Raw genomic sequence first — 22,711 nt, 5'->3', positions numbered from 1 at the left:
TGTGTCAAAGGAGACAACTTGTACGCGCTGTCTAGAAATGATTACGAATTTGTGCGCATAGCACTGTTCCACTCGAACAGATAAAGGTAGAAACTTGGGCGCCGATAATCAACTACTTCTTGCGATCACGGAGAACCGACTGCCTCGAATCCCACTCGCACGCTGGATTCCGTGCCGACCGGTTGTGCCCTCGGGATCACCGACGACAGCGCAGCTCTGGCCGACTGGGTTGGTCCTACGCCACCTCCTGCCGCCGACACGAGCTCTCACCAGTGGTGCCCCGCCCTCGGACTTCTGTGACCGCGTTTCATCTTTCCTATCTTTATTTCCGTCGTCGCTCGCTGTCCCTGGGCATCTCTCTATATATATGTACCTCCAATCCTATCTTTTTAATCCCTCCTTACCCCCATCCTTTGTGAGCTACTGTTGAGGTGTCGCACCAGATACGGACAGCTACGGGGCTCACTTTTCTCTCCTTTTTCCATTTTATAACAACATAAACTGCCTCGAATCCGCTGTTTTTTATGCCAACAGAGAATCTTTGCAGGCAAAATTTTTGACTTTCTCAGCTGCCTGCTGAAAGCACGGCTCATTTACGAAAGCGAAGTGCGCGCTATACAGTCGGCAACCTCGAGGCACGCGTAAGTGTATGCCGACGCAATAAACGACGGAAACCGAAGCCGCGTCTTGCATGGACGAACCTGGTGCGGAGTCCCCACGTTTATACTTCAAAAGACACAGCCCACACGAGAACCACCCGCACGAGGCTTGAATGGACGCGCCCTCCAGTGCCGTTTCCTCATCACGTGGTCTCGCGACAGTCCGCGCATGCGCGGCACCGTGGGTCAGGGCGCAGTGACGCCGGAAGACAGGCACGCACGAGGGCTCCCTTGTTATTTGTGCGAGTGCAGACGGCAGCGCGCGAAGGGCGCCACCGACGAAGAATGAACGCAAGCGAAGAGCAGCACGCAGCGAGAATGTCACCACTGCGCGAACGCCACGTGACCCGGACAGACGGAAAACTAAAGCGTATACGCAGATACAACGTTGCATCCGGAGGAACGACCGTCAACTGAAACAATGTGAATGAAATTAACGGACGCGCCAGCGGCCTGCCTCTCCATTCTGGCCAGTATGCGGAAAGCTCGTTCCGGCAAGCGAGACAGAAAGAAAAAGAGATATAGAGCGGAAGGTAAGGTAAGAAGGATAGGGTGGCTAAAACGGCACAAATCAGCAGCACCAGACGCACCGACCAGTGCAGGCATTACGGCAGCGAACAATGCGGACTCAACAATGTGCTGTATACGCGGACGCCAGACACAAACGCTTTATGGGCGGCAACGATATTCTGCGGGAGGCTAGAGGTGAAGCGCGCGCACAAAGGGCAAAGGCGTACATTGCGGTCATACACAGGTATACGCCACCGTAATCGGAAGCCGGCGCGGTGGTCTACGAGCGAAGTGTGACGGAGCCCGAAGCAGTGGGAAATCTCGGCGCGGGGCGTTCTCAGGATTCGCGCAACACGGTTCTGCAACGGCATGTATCGGAAGAAGGTCGCTTATACTATTTGCAACGATCACCACATACTGCCCCTTCCCACGTTAAGCTTCATGCACAAAGCTTTAATGGGAGGAGGTGTTTATGTATGTAGAGTATTTGAGGCCTCCTTCCTCTGTGGAGGCCTCAACTATAGATTACATAACGAAATGATTCAACATGTAGGGCGAACAAATAAAAACGTACAAAACATACAGGCTACAGCGCTGAGCCTCTGCGGCGCCTACCTTCTATCTCCTTGTACTTCTTTAGGGTTACTGAAGATGTTGCTGAGTTATCCTACCAACCCGTCTAACGGCGTTCCGAAATTGATGGATGAATGCGACCAGGTCAGTTTACTTAGCGTTTTACTTATAAAGCAGCTTAAATTTACCTATAAAGCCGATCGCATAAGCGCATTCAGTCACGGGAACAATATTCCCCCCAGCACGGCTGCTCCGCGGCTTAGCATTAAATACGCGTCAGTGTATGATAATCCAGCCAATGAACGAATGCGCGACCGTTGAATGCTTTTGATTTGAGGGCTTTCTTTTGTCTGCGGCGTTCTCATGTACATTCTATGTTGACAGACTGAAACGTCTCTGACAAAAGTTCAAGACTACGAGCTTGCAAATCGGGTTCGAATCGCGGCACTCTAATCCACATGCATTACGGGGACGCACGCAAGAGGAAACGCGCCGTAGCCTCGACTCTCTGAACGGCGCCTTCTCGTCCACAAGCAAATGCCGCTTCCTGGTAAGCTGCATGCACAGCTCCAGAAGATTCGGGCACCCCTTTTCAGACCTCCCAAGTTTGGAACCATCGCCGAGCCACCCACGTGCACGCACCACACAATGAGCACGAGCTTATCGCTCTATTTCACCCGATAGGCATCTTTACGACGAGCTGAGGAGTCGCCGCCATGTGTTCGCCCCTAATGCTCTCTCCGGACTTTGTGGCTGGAAGAATCGCTCGAAGCGGGACCCTGGACAACTCTTCGTCGCACGCGTCCACTCTTATCCTCTTCAGCATGCACTTGCAACGCAGGTATTTAGCTTCCCAAAAGGAGACTTCCCCAGCCGCAATAAAAGTGCTTCGTCTCAAAAGCCTGCCGAGAACATTCTGGGTAGAATGGTCGCTAAAGGTACGCATGCGCGGTGCCATAAAAAAAAAGAAATAAATCGGACAGCACTCGCTACGCTCCATTGACGTTCGTTATCTTAGCAAAAGCGCGACCAATGGACCTGGCACACTTTCGACCCAACAAAAGAAGGCCGCGATCGCCGTCTCCCTCGCGCGCCCGAAGGGCCTCACAGCCGGTATCCCCCGGCCTTGCTTCTTCAGCCAGCGCCGTACCGGACTTTTTTTTGGCTGCGTTGTTTTCAGTTACCGGAAGTTCGTTTTATGTGACGCAAACGACAGCGCGCACGCTCCGCCTGCATGCAAGCGATTACTAAACGAGCCTCGCCTTTCTCCACGGTTTACATTGGTTTTCTTCAATCATTCTTGCTTATTTCACTTGCATGCGTGATGTTTACTTTCGTCGCTCAGATACACAACTCAGGGCTAAGCGGCGATGGGATTCAAGACACAAAACGAGCACGTAGAGTCACCGTTAAATTGTACCTCCACTTAGCTTTACTTCATTGTAAAGGTTAAGCTTACCTCACCTTGTATTAGCCTCTCACACTTTCAAAGAGTGAGTGAGTGAATGAGTGAGTCTGTGCACGCGCTCATGCGACAGATAGACATACAATACCTAGATCTCATTTTGAAGCTATGCGGAAGGAACTTGATTCTATACTACTGAATAAATGAATTCCATACGCAGGCACACCATTCGAAAAAAAACCCGCTTGGCCATGAACTAACTTATTCAGCGGTGTTCGACCCATGTCTTAAGAAAAAACGCATATGAATCGCCATCCTAGCGTCGAAGAGAGCGAGAGAGGAACATACAGCGGAAGAGATAAAGCTCGTAAAACACTTTCCATGTCCATCGGGCCCTTATATTCGCAGTAGCAAGAGAGCACGCTCGCTTGCGGTATTTCACACAGTAAAAAAAAAAAAAAAAGGGGGGGGGGGGGCTTTACGAGGCTGCCGTGTCGGTCACGTCGTCAATATACGGCGCTGCCGAGTCAATCGATATCGGCGCATTATGATACTTGCGGGAAGTGGGGCGCGCTTGCAAAGCAGAAGGTAAACGTGCGCACGGTGGCTGCTGTTCTTTCTCTCGTTCGGCAGGAAAAGGGGGAGAAAGAAAAGGGAGCGGGTGCTTAACAAGGCCGGATACGCATGTTCCGCACTACCTGTATATGTGACGGCCACGCCAAAGCAAAGAGCGAGGCCCAATCGCCGGTAATCGGCTAAAAGCAAGCCGTCCTGGCGAGGCGTATACAGCGAACGCGGCGGAGGCAGAAAATGGAAAGGGTGTTTCGGAGATTGCGTGCGTGCCCTGTTCGGAAACTCGAACTAAAAGGTCTAGTTAGCTTGCGAGAGACAGCGCTAACTTGTTCGACACGCGTCGTACACAAAAGTACAATTTCTGCCATCCCCCCGTTCTCGCGCAGACGCCGGACGCTTTGAAAACGGAGCGCTGTAAATTTGCCCGACGAGAATAAAAAGAAAGAAAGCATTAGGGAGGCATTGTACGCTCAGTGTGCAACGCCAATGACTCCGATTTACACGCTCACGTTATTGCCGTTGCGCAGAAGCTCATTCCTTAAAAACAAGAACCGACTGAAAAGATGAAGAAGAGATAAAAGAAGAAAATAACTATCTTGCTCTCACGGCACAATGATTACAAGCATGCGTTCACCCTAAGTGTACCATACCCGTGCAATTAAGCGACCAATCAAATGTTCGAAATTAAGCAGCTAAAAAAGAAGAGGAAACAACTTTATTAGAAGTGGACTCTGTATATAGAACAGTTATGCTGCTGCTGTGTATTGACAAGTCTCATTTCAAAGAGAGTGGAAGTGTGGTCATCGCTCAGCATAGTAAAAAGACACAAGCGGCACGTCCCCGTACCGACTGTCAGATATAGCCGGTAGTGAAGCGAGGGCAAGAAAACGTGCAGAGGAAGCCCCATTTAACGTCAACGCCTTACTATGCGCATCATCAAACCAAGGGTGTAGAAAACTCGATTGAACACGCCGTCAAATCTAGGACGCGATCTCAGTTTCAGATTTTTGATTGGTCAAAATGAGGAGCAGCGTCGCACTGAGACACTTCACTTCGTCGCACTGGGACAATAAGGCGCTTCAGACTACGCGGTTTTAGATGAAAATATTCTGTGCTGTCCTAGGTTAGGTTTATATCACTAACCATATCGGGCTAAATAGAGTAGCTAAACCTTCAATACCAAACAAACGCTGTGGAACGACAGGCGAGCGATCTCGCCCAGGTGAACGCAACGTTATAGTTACACGAAACTGCCCATGTGTTTACTCCACCAATAGGGACCACTGGTTCAATCATCACGACTACCCGAGAAACTTCCGAGCACATCGAAGAGATCGTGCGGTCATATAAATAATAAATTCGACGAACTCCGATCGTAAGAGATGCGTATAGGTGTCTTGTGTGCCTACGTGTCGATGCATTTGTGCGAAATACACACGGCCATGTTTTTGCGAACACCCGCATATGTCAGCCTGTTGTGTAGTGCTTTCGCGTGTCATTTCGTGACTACAATTGCAGGAGCGTGTATTCTCGTGCACGCTTCTTCGACGGTATTCTGAGCTTATTCAAAGGCTTCTTCAATCCAAATGAATCCAGCTCACTTGAAACGCAGCTGAAGCGAAACAGGCTGAAGAAAAAAATGAAACCGACCCGATGCCACTCAACCATCACCTCCGACCAGCTATACCTTTAAAACCAGTGACCATTTGCATAGTTATTTATTTATTTATTTAACAATACTGCCGATCTAATTCGAGATTATTGCAGGAGAAACACACGTCAAAATGTCACATAAAAAGACAAAGAAAAATAAAATTAAATTGAACAATATACTGCAAACTAGTTCGCACAAGAATAATTCGAGACTGCTGCAATAACTATACAATAGCGTCCACAGAAAGTCACAGCAGCTAGGACAGTAAAAATCCGACGACACGCAAACTTAATAGTTAAATTGAAGCACAAAATCCGCATACTTCAGACCTGCAGAGGACAGGACCCTCTTAGCAATAACACACACTTAGCGAACGATGAAAGTATACCACGTAATTATGAGATTTATTTTGGGCATTAACTTATACATGCTAGTTACATGTAGTTACTATTGCCAACTAAGGGTTTCAGATTAACGACTCTGAGCAAACACGCGACAAACCAGTTACCCCGAAAACTCGCTCGTTAAGGTCGGGCAATAAGAGATGCGCGGCGCAGTGGGAGGCGCTCAAACTGCGAGGCCCGCCGCTTTCGGCGGCGCATTTTTCGTCCGGAGACGGCAGATGAGCCCCGGCGGCCCTTTTCGACAGCCAGCCCGGCACGCGCAGTCCCGAAATTATTCACGACCGCGGCCTCAGCAGCCATTAAATATTCGCGCACCCACCGTACACAGGCGGCACCACACACTTATAGCGCCCCGCATCCAGGCAAGGCGTCTGTCTCTTCCTTGGTCTTACTTCGCATAACCGACAACGGCTCAGTTTCCGCGAAAGTGCGTTAAACAAATTATGCCCCGAGTAAGTTTAGTGCGAGAGGGATTCCGAATGCCACACAAGTCAAGTTCGCTTTTTGAGCCGATTCACGCTTTAGCCACGTCATGAGAACCGGTAAGACTCCTGAGACTTGCCTAACACTATTGTATAATAATAATAATAATAATAATAATAATAATAATAATAATAATAATAATAATAATAATAATAATATGGGAGCTTTTGCGTTCAATACCACTATGTATCTATGACAGACGCCGGAAAACTCCAGAAAATTTGACCACCTATATATTTATTTATTGGGACTCTAAGTATAAGCCCATGTACGGATCTTCGGCATCGTATCAAATGTGGCCGTTGAGGCCGGGATTCGATCACGCGACTTTTTGGTTCAACACAGTCGAGCATCACTAGACCAACGTGCCACGGCTGTCAATGTGAAGTCACTTGTTCTACATACTTCCCGCATTTCGACCATTGTGGCTCACTTAAATGTTCTAGCGAGCTCATAAATTATAAAGCCACAATTCTGACCCGCGGCGTTCCAGACAGCGGGCTAACACCGTAATCAACGTACCTGACAACAACATAACAGGCTAGACGGCCTGTACAAAACCATCGGAGGGTGCTCATTTACCAATATATATATATATATATATATATATATATATATATATATATATATATATATATATATATATATATATATATATATAATATAAACTCATTTTCTTTATGCGTACCCTCACATGCCGTGCTTATTTTGCACAAGAGCAGTGCGATTGCCGCAATTTTCATTATCATGTGACTTCATTCTGAATGCGACCACGGCACCAGACTCCCCACTTGTCACTGTCCCATAATGCGAATTTTCAAACAGTGATCGGAAAAGAAAATGGCATAAATAGTCTCCTGTGAAATGGATGCAAGACAGGATGACACAGCTCGTAGGTAAGCTCTAAAAAAATATTCGACTCGAAAAAAGGTCTGAGCCCCTTTCTTTTGTACTCTCCACCTATGGCTTACTTTGTAGAAGACGTTGAGAGCGTTCGCGGTGCCATCTACAACCATGGATCACGCACCCGGAGGAAATGGGTTTCACGTTCTGCGCATATCAGCGCGATTAGGGGCCGTGGTGGCGAAGGTCGATACGGGAACTGTGCGAGCTCTAAGGTTGTCCGTGCATCTGGTAAAACTTTGTACAATAAAGTTCAGTACCCAGCATCTGCAGCTATTCGGAGTAGTCCATGCGTCCATGCTATTGGCAACGCTAGCAGCATACCGTTGATAGCCACGGCGCCACAAGGCCAGTGCACAGGGCCTACATGGCTGAATGTCTACTGGGACATACCTGGAGCTCTGAGTGCCTAGTCATTAATGAATCCCACGTATAAGAAACACTGCGTGTATCTCCCCTAGTTTAGTACAACACGTAAGCGGGAATCACTCGTAAAAGAATGGGGCTCAGCAGACGCGGATACAGCGTAAAGAAAATATAAACGAGGACACTGGCTCCAACGACAGCTTGTTGCTCTCACGAATTAAAACTATTATGAATGCTGAGGCGGAACCGGCTACATCTTTTTTGGACACACAAGTTTTGAAACGACGAGTATTGGCGAGTATTTAAAAATCGGGTGATTGTAAAAACTGTGGCTGGTACCTGCTGCGCATCCAGAATTCTTTCACGCAGCCACAAAGATCTCAGTAAGAGATGTTTAAACTTGAAACAATAAACCAACATTCGAAGGCACCGATCAGCGGAAAGAAGCGAAATTTTCGAAAAAGAAATAAGGTACCGAAAATGACCATCACGAATAATCGTAAGGCAATAAAAATTAAAGAAGGAAAAATGAAAAATAAAGGCGAGCGTTTCCAATATGAAGCATAATATCAGAATCGTAGTGCGCAAGTGGCCTAGACATTACTACACGACTGCTCCGCACAGTTACGCAATGTAGCCGTAGCTGTGTCATGGTGCAATAAGAGTGACTGGTACAGCTGTACAAAACTAGTCCCTTATGGGGGATAACATCGATTATTTTTATTTGCGTACCCCTTTGAACACGGTCGATAGAAATTTGAAAAAGAAAAAGAGTGTAATTTGGGCACAAACTGTAGGTCAATGCACACTTGCAATATCGCTCCAGTGATTGGCCGCGATGACGTTTCCGAGAGACGGCAAGCTTTTTGTCAGCTTTGCGAATCAATGCCAGCTAGAATCGCACATGCGGCGAAAGTTATTCCGTCGAATATACGACCCCAGGAATTCAGTACAGGATGACATCCAATATAAGGTGCTACCAAGGTGAGGACGAAACTCACCTCCATCTCAAAACGGCTGACGCTTTGCCGTCCAGACGGTCACAGCTGGCTAGCTGTTTACAATCCCACCAAGAGCGGCAGCGTACGACACTCTGTACCGTAGAAGACTCGCCGCACACCGACGGCGTCGTCCCTCATAACCGAGTTGGCATTGGCGGGGGTGGCGGCACATCGTGAAAAAATGCCACGCGATTTACACACCGACGAGGCACTCAAGCAGGGTCTCGAGATCGCAGGACAACACGGCACGGAAAACAAACGCTCAAATGCGCAAGCAGATGTGCGCGAACACGGCGAGAACCACTTGCAGAGCGGGGCTTCCGAATGAAGAGTCAGCGCCTTCGCACAACCGCGAAGGTTCCGGCCCGCGGTCGCACTTTCGCTTTCAGTTGACGAAACATGCTGCTCCTGCCGATTCACGCGGTGGAGATATAGACCACTCGGGAACGCCAACGACGTGACACAATACGAACAACCGTCGCCGCACTACAGAGCACGGATTCGCTTGAGGAGCAGTTCGCGTCGAGCGCCGCGGCGCAGACGAACATGGAAAGCGAAAGGCTCTCCTCGTCTCCAGCTGTTTCGCTCGGCGCAGAGACGCAGGCGCACTTTCTTTCCGCACGGAGTCCGGCGAAGCGCAACGCGTCAGCGTCGTCGCCAGTGGCGCCGCGGGCGCGACTACGTACACAGCGGGGCCTTTCGCGCAGCGGTTCAACGGAGTCGACAACAGATGGTGCTGGCGCCGAAACGGCGGCCACAACAACGCGACCCGCAGGCGCCATCTGGATCTGTCTCGGTGAAACGCGTGACGGCCTCTGGGAATGCGCTAAGCCGACACGACAGGAACGACACGACAACAAATATTTCTTCCGCATACGCTGCGAAAAAAAAAAAAAAGAGAGAGCGTCACGCCACTTCAACTCTCCGACGCGACACCTAAGGCGTGCGGACAGATGTTCTGCATCGACAGAAAAGGAGCCGCGCCTAATGTGCCGAGGACCGTGAACGGTTTCGCGTATGTGCCGCACACGGACAGCTCTCGCCGCAAAACTTCGCAGCGCCCTCGACAGGTGGCCTGGGTGTCTCGCTGACTGCTACGGGAGGCGCGTGACTCGAACTGCAAAAACTGCACGACGGGACGACTGAAACGAACTCAGTCCAGAAAACTAATCCCATGGCGACGATTGAAATTACGCAATTTAGAAAGGGAGGCAATTATTACAAGAAGAAAACTCAAGAGCACCCAAGAGAAATACGAGAAAAAACATAGTGAAGAAGGATATTATACAATATGAATTAGGAACAACCAACTTCTAAAGCTATGGTATTAAATTCTCCTATATAACAATTCAACAAGTTTGAAATTAGTGCAATGGAAAAAAGCAACTGCAGTTCATTTGTACTTCGGCAGTTGCTCTGCACACTTTCCAGATATTCACGAACAGGAGCAGATTAAAGTGCGCGCAATCACAACACCGGCGGCGAGACGGGACTGCACCACTAATAATATACAAAAAAGCCAAGGATAGAACGATTTCGCTTAACCTACAAAACTGTATTTTACTCAGCGCAGTCATCGATCATGTACTGCTGCAAATGCTTACCGGAATACGCGATAACATGGACAGGAACAATAGTAGTGGTGGCGTCTTGCGTGACGATAGCGGTGGTGGCGTGTCGCGACGTAGGCTTAAACCTCAGTGCGCAGAACATATGCGACCGTTCGGCTACGTATGTTGACCAGCACCTGATCTACAAAGAGAGCTTGGAGCTACATCAGTCGAACACATAAAAACATACTGAGGCAGCCACAAATTTACGGAGTGTTGCTACGTAAAGTTCAGGAAGCAAGCAGATTAAAATGCATAAATATAAATTGTGGGTCTTTAAACTGGGACCGAATTGAAGGAAGTCGCGATAACGACTACGTGTAAACAAACTTGAAACTTAACGCACTTGAGGCTTTTAATAAGCGCCAGATTGTGCCCTCTCAGGAAACGCCAACATTTTTCCTTTCAACTTTTTTTACTAGCATTTCCCAAAACGAGTGCCCCCTCAGCACTTTAATCATTCCGTTTCTTTTCAAGGGGGACACCAAAAGCCAGCGTACACATTAGCACAGCAAGAAATCGCACAGCAATAACAAACAATTGAAACTCACTCATGAACTCATGAAAATAATAATACTGATGCTCAAATCCCTTCTCTTCCTGAATCGCTTCTCGTCAACGAACTTTCACATCATCGTATCACGGATACGTAAAAAATCCGCATTTTTAACGGTTGCACTTCACGGACACCCTGTCCCTAGCGCCACAGTGGCGAAACGGTATGCTGAAGTCTCCCCACGCAATTGTATTTCTCAGGCTTTTTGTTGTTGTTGTTGTTGTTGTTGTTGTTGTTGTTGTTAGTGTTGTTGTTGTTCTGACGATCGCAGTTGTTCAAAATTCCCCTACAAAACGCCTCCCCCCCCCCCCCCGCCTTTTCCGTTAAAACGGTAGACGACCGCACACACACAAAAAAAGGTGCAATGGAACCACATCGAAAAAGGCAACTGTGAGACAGTACAACGTACGCTTAATCGGACGGACTTTCTATTCCATGTCTTGTCGCAGCCATTTTCCTTTTGCGTCACAAATACTGAAATTAGCCAGCCAGTCCAACGCTTTAGCTTGATATGAACGAACGCCAGCGCATCATCCTGAACTATTCTCTTTTGAAAGAGATATGAATGGACTTAGTAAACATCAGCTCCAAGAACAACTTTTCCGTTTCATTGTTTGGCAGCTAGGTCCTAAGCAAAAACACATCGATGATTACACGTGATAACTTGAAATCTAACGCGGTCGCATTTCATGATGCATACTCTCCAAAGCAGATTACATACAGCTTTAAACGCATAGCATACTGCAGCGACAGAGTACGAACAAACTACGGTACACAAAGGCTATGATCCTTCAATTGCTGAATGCACATCCCGCAATTACAACCATGAATAATGAAAGAGAGCCGTTCAGTAATTTCGTTAAAAAGCACACACATATCTAGTAATGCTTCAGAAATAATTTTTTTTCATCTTCCTAAGAAATCGCACAGGTTTTCGTTAAAAACGGCGTGTGAAAATATCTGTCGCATTTTAAGTTAGTGAGTAGTAACGGCATGGCTGTTATTTAAAAAGTTTGGGCATTTGTGCATATTCTGTGTTTGTGTGTCTTTGAAAACAAAAGATTATTACACAATACAATTACTAAAAACTAAGTCTTACAAACAGGTCTCGAAGTAAAAAAAACTTTTCAAACAATGCTTTATGAACTGCTATAAAGATTGTTAAACTGTCGCTACTCCTTTGTTTAATATCATTTTAACATGTGTACATTACTGCTCCTTGTGTGCCTCATTGACTGGGACGGGTGCACCTTGTCATGCATTAATTTCTCTTTTTGCCCACCCTGTTCCTTACATGTCTACACTATACTCTACAATTGATTTATGATAACTGATTCAATACACTTTATTTATTTATTTATGATGAGGTGCAAATATGGGCCACGCTGTAATATATGCCATTGTAATTCAAGTGAAAGCACGTATTGTAGTTTGTAGCCCGTATTGTAGTAGAATGGAGTACCATGACAACAGGCGGCCGTTCGCAGTTGGTTCCCGTAACGTAGCACACACGGGTGCACTAAAATCTCGTAAATAAGGCCTCAAGACGAAATGTGCACAACTCACGCTTAACGTACGCTCTCTCAATTATTCGCGCATAATAAGAAACGAAACAGCGACAATGTCGGAGAGAAATTTAACAGCATTATTCGACAGCTATATCGTGAGCAGTGATAACATATTGTCCGAATTAAGCACACAGACTTCAGAATGCCTGAAGAAAGCTAAACCTCATTTACCTCATGTATTTAATTATCGCATGAGCATGTCCTGTCACAATTATGCTACTGTGTCTCCAGTATTGCGAAGGATATTATTTCTTGCTTTTTAATAGTAATCAATATATACTCTACCACATATGTTAGCCACAGTTCTAATTATTCCTGTTGGCATTGTTCGAAAATTACAATCTCCCCAATCCAGCTTGGGCCCGAGCAGGGCCTGCAGTAATTGTCCATAAATAAATAAATGTATAAAAATAATTGAATATCGCTTAGTAAGCTCTCGAAAAGGAATATATCTGAACTGTTCAATTTTATACCTCTTATATTACGAACCACCATGCGAAGAAATAACCCGAAGAAAGCAAACCATAGGCTGCTCAAAAATTTCCTTTGCAGCTAGCCTGTAAAGCATACTTCTCTGCACGTATACCATCATTGCGGCGAAGCTGCTCTTCTCGCTGCAGGCATCATCTGAGTGAAAACCATTTTCATGACCTTACGTGTTTAAACATCGTTTAGGAATTTGCAAAAACAAAAAAGAAAAGTATATATAAAACAAAAATCGGTCACATGTTATCCATAAAAATAAGGCAGTTATGATTAGGTATCCCGTGGATATCAAAAACAAACATCTTGAAACTCTTTGTTGAAGCAGAAAATTCGCTGTTTAGCGCAGAAACGCGACCCAAACCCCGACGACGTCTACATGCTGTCATTTAAAATATATTCCTATGCATGCATGTAGTGGAACGCAAACGTTAAGGGGGCGGGGGGGATATGTAATTCAAGCCAAAGCTTAACTTGTGCAAAAAAATACGCTAAGAGTTTTAAAGCGTATTTTAGCGAGGTGCGTTTTCTCCGCATCCATCTATATCGTTAGTGTACGAGATATCTTAAAAACGACTACTTGAAGAATAGAAATAAACGTTTACGAAAAAACTTTGCAAATAACCTAATAAGTCTTCCGCTGTCGCGTCTTTACACAGCTTCATGTACAATTACAAAAAGGCCGCAGTTATATTTGAAACTTGCCTTAAAAATTGTTAAGCAATGCTTCTACTCAGTGTCCATGAATGAGTATAGCTCTGAAACTATCGGTGCATTCTCAGAAAAAACATGCGCTATCATAAAGAGGGCTTACCTATGCCGCAGATGAAATCTTGCGAGGAAAGTTCTAAAGATTGCTTAGGAGGCTATAAATTACTACAGAAAATAATATGAGGTGCACTGGCCCAGCCCTCAGAACAAATGCGGATGGGTGAAGAGTGATTTTATCATCTTTGAACAGAGCTGGGATTCTCTTTTTGCAATACATTCCGAAACCCAATGAGTCGGTGTGGAAAAGCACACTGTATATGCATGTTTGACTTCAGGTAGCTCATAAGGTTCCTCGCGGCTGTCGGAGCCGGACGTATTGTTTGATGGCGAATATATATTCTAATCACTGAAAGAACCCTCTGAAATTTAAATGTACAGCGACTCGGAGAAACACACGGGCGGTTCACAACGTATACTTAACAAGCAAGGTCAGCAGTCAACATTAGAAGGGAGAGGTAATCAATAAAATTCGTAAGAGTAGCATCTCTTGTATGGAAATGCACCAACCGATGTCGTCTACGAGTTGTATTTTTTTACATGAAATATAACTCCTCGGGTATTAACGCCTGTTTCATTTAATAGTAAATACCAATGTATGGGAAGATTACTGGAACAGATTTTCGGGAAGAGGTCGATGAACTGAAACATACCACGTACCTACTTGTCGAGCGCGAAACGAAGACATCGCGAAGAAGACTCGAAGGACAAGCGACAAAATGCTGGAATGGCGATAGAAAACCGACTCACCTTAGGGTGCTGCAGTGTGTCGCAGCCCAAACCATTGCACTCGGAGAACGACTTGGGCATCCAGAGAGAACCGTTTGTCACACTACCATTCACGGCGAACGGAGGACTCTGTGTCGAAAGCGAGGCCGACCTCGGGGGTGACTGCGGTCCCGTGGTGGGCAATGAAGGTGCCGAGGACGACCTCTGGTCCCAGCTGGTTAGGCGCACAACGACACTCACTGCGTTGCTCTCAGAAAGGGTGCTGCTGGACGACGAGGAAGATTGGGACGACTGCATAAGCGTACAGTCCAGGTCCTCTTGTTGCCCGGCAGTGGCCCTGCTGGCTGCACTCGACGAAGAGTTCTCGTCCCTCTCCTCGATGTCGGACATCCACACCTTCGACGATATTGCCACAGGCTGCTGGGCGGTGCTCTTCCGGCGGTACGGTGACCGCGTCGGAGAAAAAGCCACGGGTTGAAGGTGATGCTGCTGTGGTTGCTGCTGCTGATGCTGCTGTCCTTGCAGATGAGGCGAACCTTGGTGAACGTACAACTGGGCGTGGGATGGTGAGGAGCTCGCCCCATTCACCAGTCTCGGGGAACGGTACGCCGCGGGAGATCCACTGGGCGTCACATGCCGCATGATTCCGGCGACCTCGGCGGAGTTCGACTTTCGCACTCGAGGCGAGGCGCGGACATCGTCAGAGACGTCCTCAACCGCGTCCTCGGTGGAATGCGACCGCATGGTGACCAGTAGTTTGCCATTGGAAGCTCTGCCGACAGAAGGGCTTACGGGATAGGCGGTACTCTGCACTGGCGCTGTTCTTGTGGTGGCGCCACACGCCAAAGGCAGCAAGTGCGAGGTGCTGTCGCGAACTTCCCGCACCGGTGACTGCAGCGCCGCCGCCACGGGTTCTTCACACGTGTCCTTTCGCAAGCTGTCGAACCACGTCTCAGCCGCACCAATCGCTAGCCCACTCCTGGACTGCGGTTCATTGGTCAACCGGCCCGGCAGCTTGGACTCCGCGAACATGGCGAGCTCGTTAAGAAGTCTCGCGGATTCGCGACTTGTGTTGCCGACCCAGCGGGACAGGGTGGACTCCGTGAGCTGCGGAGGCGGTGGTAGCACTTTGCAACCAGTCTGGTCGGTGATGTCGCGGTCCTTGAACATACCGGGAGGCGAAATACACGTGTTGGCCAACAAGAGGGCATCCACCACAGGGTCGCTGGACGGCGGCTGAGGAGACCTCGCTTGGACGCCTCGCCACGGGGAAAGCGGGAGGACGTCCGCTGGTCTCACGTCTTTGCGAGGCACAGGCTTTGGAGAGAACGTGCACGTAGAGGAAGGTGACTTTGCGGAGGTGGGACCGTTGAGTAGCGTTGCTCGGTCTTCGTTCACATTGGTGCCCTGGCAAGGCGGTGGGGGCACCTGACGTCGGGAGACCACGGGTTGTCTCGGATTTGGCACGATTTCCGGCGCGGCTTCCTTGGAATTCTTGGAAGGTGGCCTGCAGCACGGAGGCGGCGGAGGTGGCACCACGGTAACGGCACTTGCGGTAGAGTCGCGAGCAGGTCCGTTCGCTCCGGAAGTAACTCTGCCGTCGCAACCCTTAGTTCCGTTGAGCAGCACAGTGGACACGCGAACACTAGAGGGCACTCCATTGCTGCACTCCTGCAGAGGTTCTGCAAACTTGACACCATTCTTTGCGGGCTTCGCGCGCTCCTCGGACGCCTTGGTTCTAGTTCTGGGTAGAGTGATTTGCGAAGCCTTCGGACCCGTCGACCACCGATGAATGGACGAGTTGCGAATAACAGGTATGGTGACAGGTTTGACGGGCATTTTCTCCGAAACTGAGGCTGCTTTTCTGAACATCGACGACGACGGCTGAACGTGCACATCCCGCGCATTTATGGAGTGCGACCTCGGGGGCGGCTGACGCCTCGCCGCAGGCGCTATGACGATCGGCTGCTGCTGCTGCTGCGGCACTCTCCTTGCTCGAGCGTCGACGACAACGTGCGAGCGAACTCCCTCCTGCTCGCTAACGGCGCCGCTCCCGACCGGTATCTTGCGAGTCCTAGGCTTCGGTATCGCCGATGGCTGCGACGCGCCGCTCGTACTCACCACTCTCAGTTCGCGTGCGGCGAAGTCACCACCCGTGGGCTGAAGCGCGTAGACGACGGGCGGCTCGCGAAGCTTGGGTCTCGACGCAGCGTGCAGGTCGACCTGGATGATCTTGGCTTCCTCCACTTTGCCAGGTGGGTGCGACGTCTGCGACGAGGAAGGCAGCGGCTTGGTCGTTTCCAACTCATGCCTGCCGTACGACGTCGTGGTCCGTGTCTGCAACGAGCCGGACCGGGCGACCCTTTTCGAGTTGTTTCTGCGGTCGGCGTCGACGCATCCAGCACTGGCATGCGGCTGCGGCAGCACCCGCGACATGTCGCCGTGCGTGTGAGCGGCGTCGCCCACCACCGTGGCGGCTAGCGAGTCCTGTAGTACGCCTCCGGTTGACGATCCCGGCCACGCATGACCAGCCGCCGGTGGCCGTTCCGTGCGGCTGGCTCGCTGGTCCGCGGCGCCGGGGCAGGCGTCATCCGACGCTGCTCCCTGCTGCTCACCAAAGGGCGTAACGCGCCGCCGGGGGCTGTGCGCGCTGCACTCGCAGCGCGTGGGCGGAGGTGTGGACAGCAGCGCGGAGGCCGTCGGCTCCGGGGGCAAGTGCACCGGAGGTGCTGCCATTGGCTGCTGCGTTGGTGGCGGCAACGGCGGTTCAGCGTTGCCGGCCATCGGCATAGAAGTTCGTGGCCGGTATGTGCCGAACACGAGGTGCTCGATGTTCGTATAGCCGGGGTCCATTCGCAGGTCGACGGCGCCCCGCTTGGAGCCGGGCTTCTTGCGCACCTTGATGTTGTCGGCGAGCCGGAGAAGCCGGTTCCGGTTCCGGGCGATGCTGTCCAGCGTCGCCTGGTCCACGGTCTGCGCCGACGACGACATTGTGACCGTCAGCCCCGCCTGCGATAAAAAAAAAAACATTGAGGTCGGTTGCAGAATCATTTTAGACACAAGCAAAGCTCAGAAATAGGTGATAAGGCACGAAAAACGAAATATAAAGCGACGTTCAGAAAGGAAGAACGTGAGATATAGTGATGGATTGCAGTGAACCTCTACAAGACCGGAGCTGTTTACTGGGCCTGGGTTCACGTTTTTATTTCCCCATAAAATACCTTCCTTTTCTATAGGCTTCACTATGCTCGGTATACGGCGCACGTCACGCCTCATTGCGCGCTGGGCTATCGAAACTGACGTTAGTCGTCACGGGAGAGACCTTACAGGCCACGGCATTATGTCTATGATGGATTGGCACCAAGCGCACAAAACGACTCCCGTCCTCAATCCTTTTTTTAGCCATGTTTTTTTCCCCTTCAGAGTCACTCGATTTCTAAAGTGGTATTATTGAAAGCACAGTATTGATATCAAATTCGAAGGATATATATATATATATATATATATATATATATATATATATATATATATATATATATATATATATATATATATATATATGCACTCTGCGCCTATATTCTTTTTTACACTGTTACCCCTTTTCCAGCTAGTCCCAACTGCGTGGCAGGTCGACAAACTGTCGAGCGAAATGCAAGCAGAAAAAGTAAACGCCGACGAGTCAGTAGATTTCTAGTAGAACAAACAGAAACAGACCACAAAACCATAACGCCATACATTCAGACAATCGCTCCACGGTAACTAGTCAAGAAAACACGAAAGTTGGCACTTGACAAACACGAAGAGCTTCATTATATGCCTATATGATGACGATAAAGATTTGTTCCTTCTCAACCACACTCTTACAATTTTAAACAATGCGATGCTACTGGTATCCGCAAAATCATAACGACGTACGCTTTTCGTCCTAAAGAACAAAAAAGTTCACCTAAAACACCTAAAAAACAAAAAGTGTGAATAAATATTCGCACGAGTTGATTCCTAGGAATCGAAACGAAAGAATAGACGTGCCTATCATAATAATAATAATAATAATAATAATAATAATAATAATAATAATAATAATAATAATAATAATAAAGCAGATGAAGAAGAACAAAATACATGCAATGATTGGCGATTTCTTGTCGCATCTTTTCGGCATTATACGAATAGGCTCTTAAAATGACACTATAGTTGAAACTCGTGCTCTAATGCTAACAGAAAAGCAGGCCGACAGGAAAATAAAAATATCGCTCATTCATCGTATTCCAGCTTTGACTCCAGCTACTTTCATATCTGATCGGTTTCGAAAGAGCAGCCCATTTCGGTGCGTGAAAAAAAAAAATTTGAAAATGTGAGATCAACACGAGAAAACATAAGAGGGCTCGAAAATAGTCCACACTGCCTGTAGTCTAGAAAAACGCCGACAAAGGAAGACGAGAAGTAAACAAATATAAGAGAAATCGACAGCCATGAAGTGACGCAAAACCGGAGACAGCCGCGTCAACAACGGGTCCGACATGGTCGCGGAGAAGGCGCGGGCACATTCTTCCGTGAACCGTGACCGCTGCAACAGCGGGTGCAGCAACGCGACGAAGGAGAGCGGTGGCAGGCAGCGATCCGAAACGTCCTTTTAGCGAAGCTGGCACCCTCCGTGAGCAGCAAAAATAAAAGCACTGAGCGCGCCATGCTTGAAAGAGGCAGGCGAGGAACGAGCTTAACCTGCCCGCGGCTGCAGGCTCTCTTGTCTCCGGGACTCGGTTCGACTTTGTCCCGGGCAGACAAGCGTAGCGCTTGTCCATTGTGCGCGCACAGGTCGCCCGTTGCGCGAGCGGAGAAAGTGCTCGGCACGCCGGATAATCACCGCCCCGTAGGAGGAGGAACAGGTAGGCCGCTGCCGTATAAGCCAAACCAAAGCAGCAGAAGCTTCGCAGCGTCGCTTGACAAAATAATCATCCCACTGCCACGGTGCAATGCCGACAATATCAAAAACTGACGAGAAGCAAAGCAAAAACGTTAGCGCGATAGACGAAGGTATACAAGAAAACACGCACAGTCGGCATCAAACGAACGGCAGAAAGAAACGTCTTTATTGTCGCGTATAACGCGCCACCACGATGTGCTCAACAAGCACGACCAAATGGCATAAAACACAATAAGTCTGACCCCTGAGGTAACTAGCACATAAATCTACTCATAAGGGTATTTCTGGCATTAAATCTTCCACTGGAGGGGGTCGGCCTGGTCGGTAATGAAACTCTCGACCCCGTCAATGTCTACGCGGTTGAAGAACCACGAGTAAACAAGAAAAAAAATGTAGCAGGTTCCTTGAGGAAAGACGAAGCACTGATATCAAGCAATAGCCGATGTACAGACGGAATTACACTTGTCGAGAGCGGTGGGGCGCATGGCTGCGTCCACAGTTGCTACTTAAGGTTAGCTACAAGCCTCCGTTCATACTTGAATTGTAGCACAAGGATCTAGTATGCAGTATGACTATGCTAAATATCATTATGGCGTTAGTCTTTGCATAATTCTGCAGAAAACAGCAGCTGAAGCGGCCCGCTGGGCGCCTATAGACAAGTGCGGTTCGGTATGTACTCAGATGTTACGCCCGGTTGCTTTCGTTCTGCCAGAATTATTCTCTATACGGCACAATAATAACAACTTGCGGGGTCTCGTGATAACGAGGCGCGCCGCAGTGAACGGCTCCGAAAACTTCGACCACCTGGTGTTCTTCAACGTGCGTTGAGATGGCACAGTACACGGGCCACTATAGCATTCCGCCCATGCGGAACTGTAACTACCGCGGACGGGAGCGAGCCTTGGACCTTCTGGTAAGCAGCCAAGCACAGCAGTTTACCCGCGCGGCGTAAAGCGTTCCGACGCTGTCCCCATAGAGTTTCCCAAAATTAACTAGAGGGCACTGTGGCGCTGCGATCGTTCAGCGACTATGGGAACGATGGGTAGTACACACATTTGCCTAGTCTTCGTACTTGCGGGCGGCGAATCGCACTTGCGGCTTCGTTTACTGCTGCGTTTCGGTTTTGTTTTGAAGGGAAAAAACAAAGCCTTTTGAACTTGGTGACTCGATTCAAAATGATAAGCCTGAAAGAATAAGGTTGTGAAGCGCAAACACTGAAAATTCGCTATATTTTGTGAAAAAAAAAAAACAGCTCTAAGCCACACGAACACACACGGAGGCAGAAGCAGGCCAGAAGTACGAAAAGTAGACAAATGTGTGTACTACCCATCATTCCCATGCTCGCTGAAGCGCCGTGCGTTGCAGCTCCCATAGACACTAGCGCCAGAGTTCCCTCTATAGTGTATAGTAGGAAACTCTATGGCTGTCCCCAAAGAGCCATCAATAGGGTCAGCTGGTATACTGTCCACACTTTCTTCGTTGCGTAGTACTTTAGCCGCGAGCGCGCCCTCACTTGTGTTCCATATCGCTCACGTGCGCTGCCTTGTAGACCGATCGTCGATTTTCCCGCTTCGTCCGGTTGGCTCAGGTGAGATCACGATAAAGATTCTGTGACAAACAAACTTGTTGGGTCCCAATACTGGGCACCTTAAAATTGAACGCTTATTATTTTCGTCAGATTAATTGTCAAACCAGGCGGGTGCCCGAAGTGAGGTTCGTCGCACTCTGAACCGCGAATGTTGTGGTGACATGGACACAATAGTTAGATTAAGGAAAAGGCGAATTGCGTCTTTTCCGGACAACGCGGGTTTTGATAATACTTCACGTGAGAGCCCCTTGTAGGCGAAATTGGGGGAGGGGGGGGTATAAGTCCACACGGTAGCGGTGAAAAGAATTGTTTTCTGTAAGTTATGTATACACGGAGAGTGGTTCTCCTGGGTGAAGGCCAAAACCAGACTGATTAGGTAAACAAACAAATAAGTGAGATAAGCAACGATGGCTTCTACAAAAAAAAAAAAAAAAGATGGAAACTGGACAATTTCCACCGAGTGCGCATAAATATGCTCCATGGCTGAACGCGGGATGCTAAACATGAGCAAAGAATGAGTAATTCCGTGATCGTAACAAATGATGATACGTCGGGTTTGACGTCCCGAACCCACCATATGATTATGAGAGACGCCGTATAAAGTGGAGGGCTCCGGAAATTTCGACCACCTGGGGTTCTTTAACGCGCGCCCAAATCTGAGCACACGGGCCTACAGCATTTCCGCTTCTATCGGAAATGGAGCCGCCGGAGCCGGGATTTCATCCCGTGACCTTCCGGACAACAGCCGAGTATACCTTAGCCACTAGACCAGCGCGGCGGGGCCACGATCGTAACAGAGCAGTCGGTAATGAGAACAGCCTCGACGACGCATTCTACCGCAACGTTTCTACTTTATTTCCTTACACGCACACTTTCCAAGTTTTCAGTCAAGTCACGAGTCCGTCAAAGTGAGGAACGTGCACGGGCTGAAAGAAAGAGTCCTGCCTCCGTGTAATTTGTACAGCCAATCAGAGCAAACTTTTAAGCGCAGCGTAAAGTTTTAGGCGCAGGTACGCACAGCAAGCTCACGTGGACACGCGCACCTGGTCCCGGCGAGCTGAGAGTTCATAGCGACAAAGACAATGGGTTCAGTGCGTGTATACGCGCAGTGACCAGGCAGCACGGCTATCTGGTCAAAGTCGTGGACAGCGACACAAAGGAAGCTCGTTAGTGCGCCGACGCTGATGATGATGATAAGGCTACGGAATCGAGGCCCGGCGCTTTCCTTCGCCAAATAATGGCCGTCTGTCGAACTGTTAGAGAAAAAAAAAATGAACTCGGAAACTGTCGAGCATGAATAGGATACTTTACAGACTGGAAGACTAAAGAAAAGTTCGATAACTAGGTCATTGTATTTTCTGTACGAGGGTAGCGAATTGGGCGAGTAGTTGGAGAATGGTCATGACGGCCAGCGCAAACAAAAGACGAATGAGAGGAGAAAACGTTACAAGCGCTCTCTATCAACTGAATATTTAATGAAAAACAAAGAAAAACTCGTACTCAGGATACCTCGCAGGCATTTGAGGTGATAAAAAAGGATAAACACGTGCGTGAACCGCCCCCTTATTGCTTTATTTGATGAGGAAGTAGCTTTCCTGGAAGGTGCGCAGTGGTTTTAGTGTACGCAAGAGATTTATTTTTTCCTCTGCTGGTCATATTTAGGGCGTGCGCTGTGTTAATATTCTTTTTTCTCATTAGACATTCAGTTGATAGGCAGCGCTTGTGTCGTCGTTTTCTTCTCTCGTCCGTGTTTTGTTTGCGCTGGCCATCATGATGTATTTTTGTCACAACCTAAAATTGAAGGCTAACCTAATCCTTGATTTGGGCGTTTGGCAGTGGTACTTGCACACCCGTGTTCGCACGTCCCGATCATATACAGATAGGCGTGTGGAAATTACAGATAGACGGAGGAGAAGACAAATACAAACAGGTGTCTTCATGTACTCCCATCCTC

The 22,711-nt window shown here is 48.5% G+C and overlaps 1 protein-coding gene across 2 annotated transcripts in view; it reads right to left on the bottom strand.

Moving 5' to 3' along the window:
• RhoGEF3 (Rho guanine nucleotide exchange factor 3) overlaps positions 1–22,711 on the bottom strand; it is a 439,898-nt gene that overhangs the window by 171,593 nt on the left and 245,594 nt on the right. For both annotated transcript variants that reach the window (XM_037429583.2, XM_075887586.1), the window contains exon 2: positions 14,267–17,254. In XM_037429583.2, coding sequence (XP_037285480.2) covers positions 14,267–17,236 — 2,970 coding nt within the window. In that variant the 5' untranslated portion in view covers positions 17,237–17,254. The remainder of the gene's footprint in view (positions 1–14,266; positions 17,255–22,711) is intronic.

This window comes from Rhipicephalus microplus, chromosome 1 (genome assembly GCF_043290135.1).
Source record: "Rhipicephalus microplus isolate Deutch F79 chromosome 1, USDA_Rmic, whole genome shotgun sequence".
Taxonomy (NCBI): domain Eukaryota; kingdom Metazoa; phylum Arthropoda; class Arachnida; order Ixodida; family Ixodidae; genus Rhipicephalus; species Rhipicephalus microplus.
Note: the sequence above shows the minus strand (reverse complement) of the source record. Positions and strands in the feature narration are given on the sequence as shown.